Below are 1,820 nucleotides of genomic sequence, written 5' to 3' on the forward strand. Positions count from 1 at the left end.
TCCTTACTCCAGGCACAACTACACGCACACCTTTCAGCTCTCAGTCGTTACATGCTGGCGGTGACATATGCACAGCAAGACGGCAATGAGCTGAGGCGATATGAACAAAGAGAGGAAAAACATAGCATACATTTGTGCGCCGCTTTTGGACAAAACTGAATGTAATCACATTTACATAAGAATAGCAGCAGCAGTGGGTGAGGGTGGCGTATAAAATATGCTTGTTAGCTTATAAGAACATGTTATGTTTTTTTTACGACTTGCAATTGCTATCAACGCATACATAATTGATATAAATTGCAATTATTAATGCAAGCAATACAAAGGATTTTATTTATTGTCAAATAGTTAAATTAAAAGCAACTTTTATACAATTTAAAATTACCATTCTTCGTCAAATCCATAATTATTATACTCATAGACCGCATTCTTTGGCTGCGAGCTGCGCCAAACTAAATGTTTGTAGATCAAATAGGCTTGATTCAGAGTTAAAAATGTGTTTACAGCCAGCATGTTGTAGTTTTTCGGAGTTATAATTAGCGAATAGCGGGACCAGAGCACACCAGTAATGGCCAAGCTGCCAGCTTGTGGCACTGATATATTCTGTGGCGGCCTGCTAACCAAATCGCCCAGCCCGGCGAACACAAGGCCCCATTTGAAAGTCGGCGCCCAAAAGAAAACGTTACGTGGACCTGAAATACACAGTGCGTGTCATAAGTTTATATATAACCTAAGCTTAAGCGATGAACCTGCTGGTGCATCCCAAAATGGCCGCAATGCATTTGGCACCACCCTATCCACAGTGCAAATCACAAAAACATATAATCTAGACAAAGGTCCAATGCGTTTCGGCATGTTCGTTCAAATTTAGTAAAATGTTTGCCAAAATGATTTGCTAATTTATCAAAGGAATTAAAACTTAGTACATGATCAAAAATAATTTTTAAGTATTTTTTTTTAATTTTATGAATTTGACAAGCGACTTAAAGCTTACTGTTTACGCACTGTTTTTTTCACTTTTTATTACGCATACGCAACGTGCGCCCTTTCACCTAATGATGTAGATCTGGCTGAGTGCTGCTAATCTACCCTCGTTAAGCATTTTATCTACACACTGTGCACACTGTGGCCAAAGCAGCAGCAAGTCAAGGCCAGTGGCGACCTTCTTTGCCACTGTTTATCTGCCAGACGGCTTTAGCAAATTGAAGGCCGCGCTGATGGTCAACAAATCAGACGCACTACACTGACTTAAACCAGGCAAAATGCATTAATTGAAAAAATCTATCAAAGAAAGCGCCACGTTGCTACATTGCTGCCGACTGTGGCTTAATCGACTGTCTGCCTGTGTTTTTTGCCTCTTGGCGCCTCGCTCCAGTTACCGGCTCGACGGCTGCTTTAACGCCTCGCTGGACCACCCGCCGTTTCGTTTGTTAAGCGAAATGCTTCACGTAGTCGCCTTTGTTTTTGTTATTGTTATTGTTGTTCTTGCGCACAGTTGACATACTCACCAACGTCTAGTTTCTAAACTTTGCTTGCCCATTGTTCGAAAGTTTTGCCGCTGTCCGTGCTGGCGCATTCAGAGATTAGTCTTCCACTTGGCCAAATCTGTAGCAGTGAAAAGTTATGGGAAAAACGCCTGGCTGGCTGGCTGGCTGGCTACCTGGACTCTGACTCGCTCACTCCTTCGCTTTCTCTCTCATTCTATAGCTGTGTCACTTTATTTGTATTAATGGCACTTGCGTATCCTGCGGCGCAGGTACGCTAAGTAATTTGATCGAGTGCCGACTGCAACACACTGCGTGGCCAGCTGCTGCTGCCAC

At 42.7% G+C, this 1,820-nt stretch overlaps 1 protein-coding gene across 1 annotated transcript; it reads right to left on the bottom strand.

Annotated features, from left to right (window-relative positions):
* Nucleotides 1-350: 350 nt before the first annotated feature.
* LOC108607334 (mitochondrial pyruvate carrier 2) lies at nt 351-936 on the bottom strand. Its single transcript, XM_017994494.2, has 2 exons — nt 750-936; nt 351-692 (listed from the first exon to the last, which is right to left on the bottom strand). The coding sequence occupies exons 1-2, from the start codon at nt 853-855 to the stop codon at nt 382-384; spliced, it is 417 nt and encodes a 138-aa protein (XP_017849983.2). The 5' UTR covers nt 856-936; the 3' UTR covers nt 351-381.
* Between the last annotated feature and the right edge of the window lie 884 nt (nt 937-1,820).

This window comes from Drosophila busckii, chromosome 2L (assembly GCF_011750605.1).
Source record: "Drosophila busckii strain San Diego stock center, stock number 13000-0081.31 chromosome 2L, ASM1175060v1, whole genome shotgun sequence".
NCBI lineage: Eukaryota > Metazoa > Arthropoda > Insecta > Diptera > Drosophilidae > Drosophila > Drosophila busckii.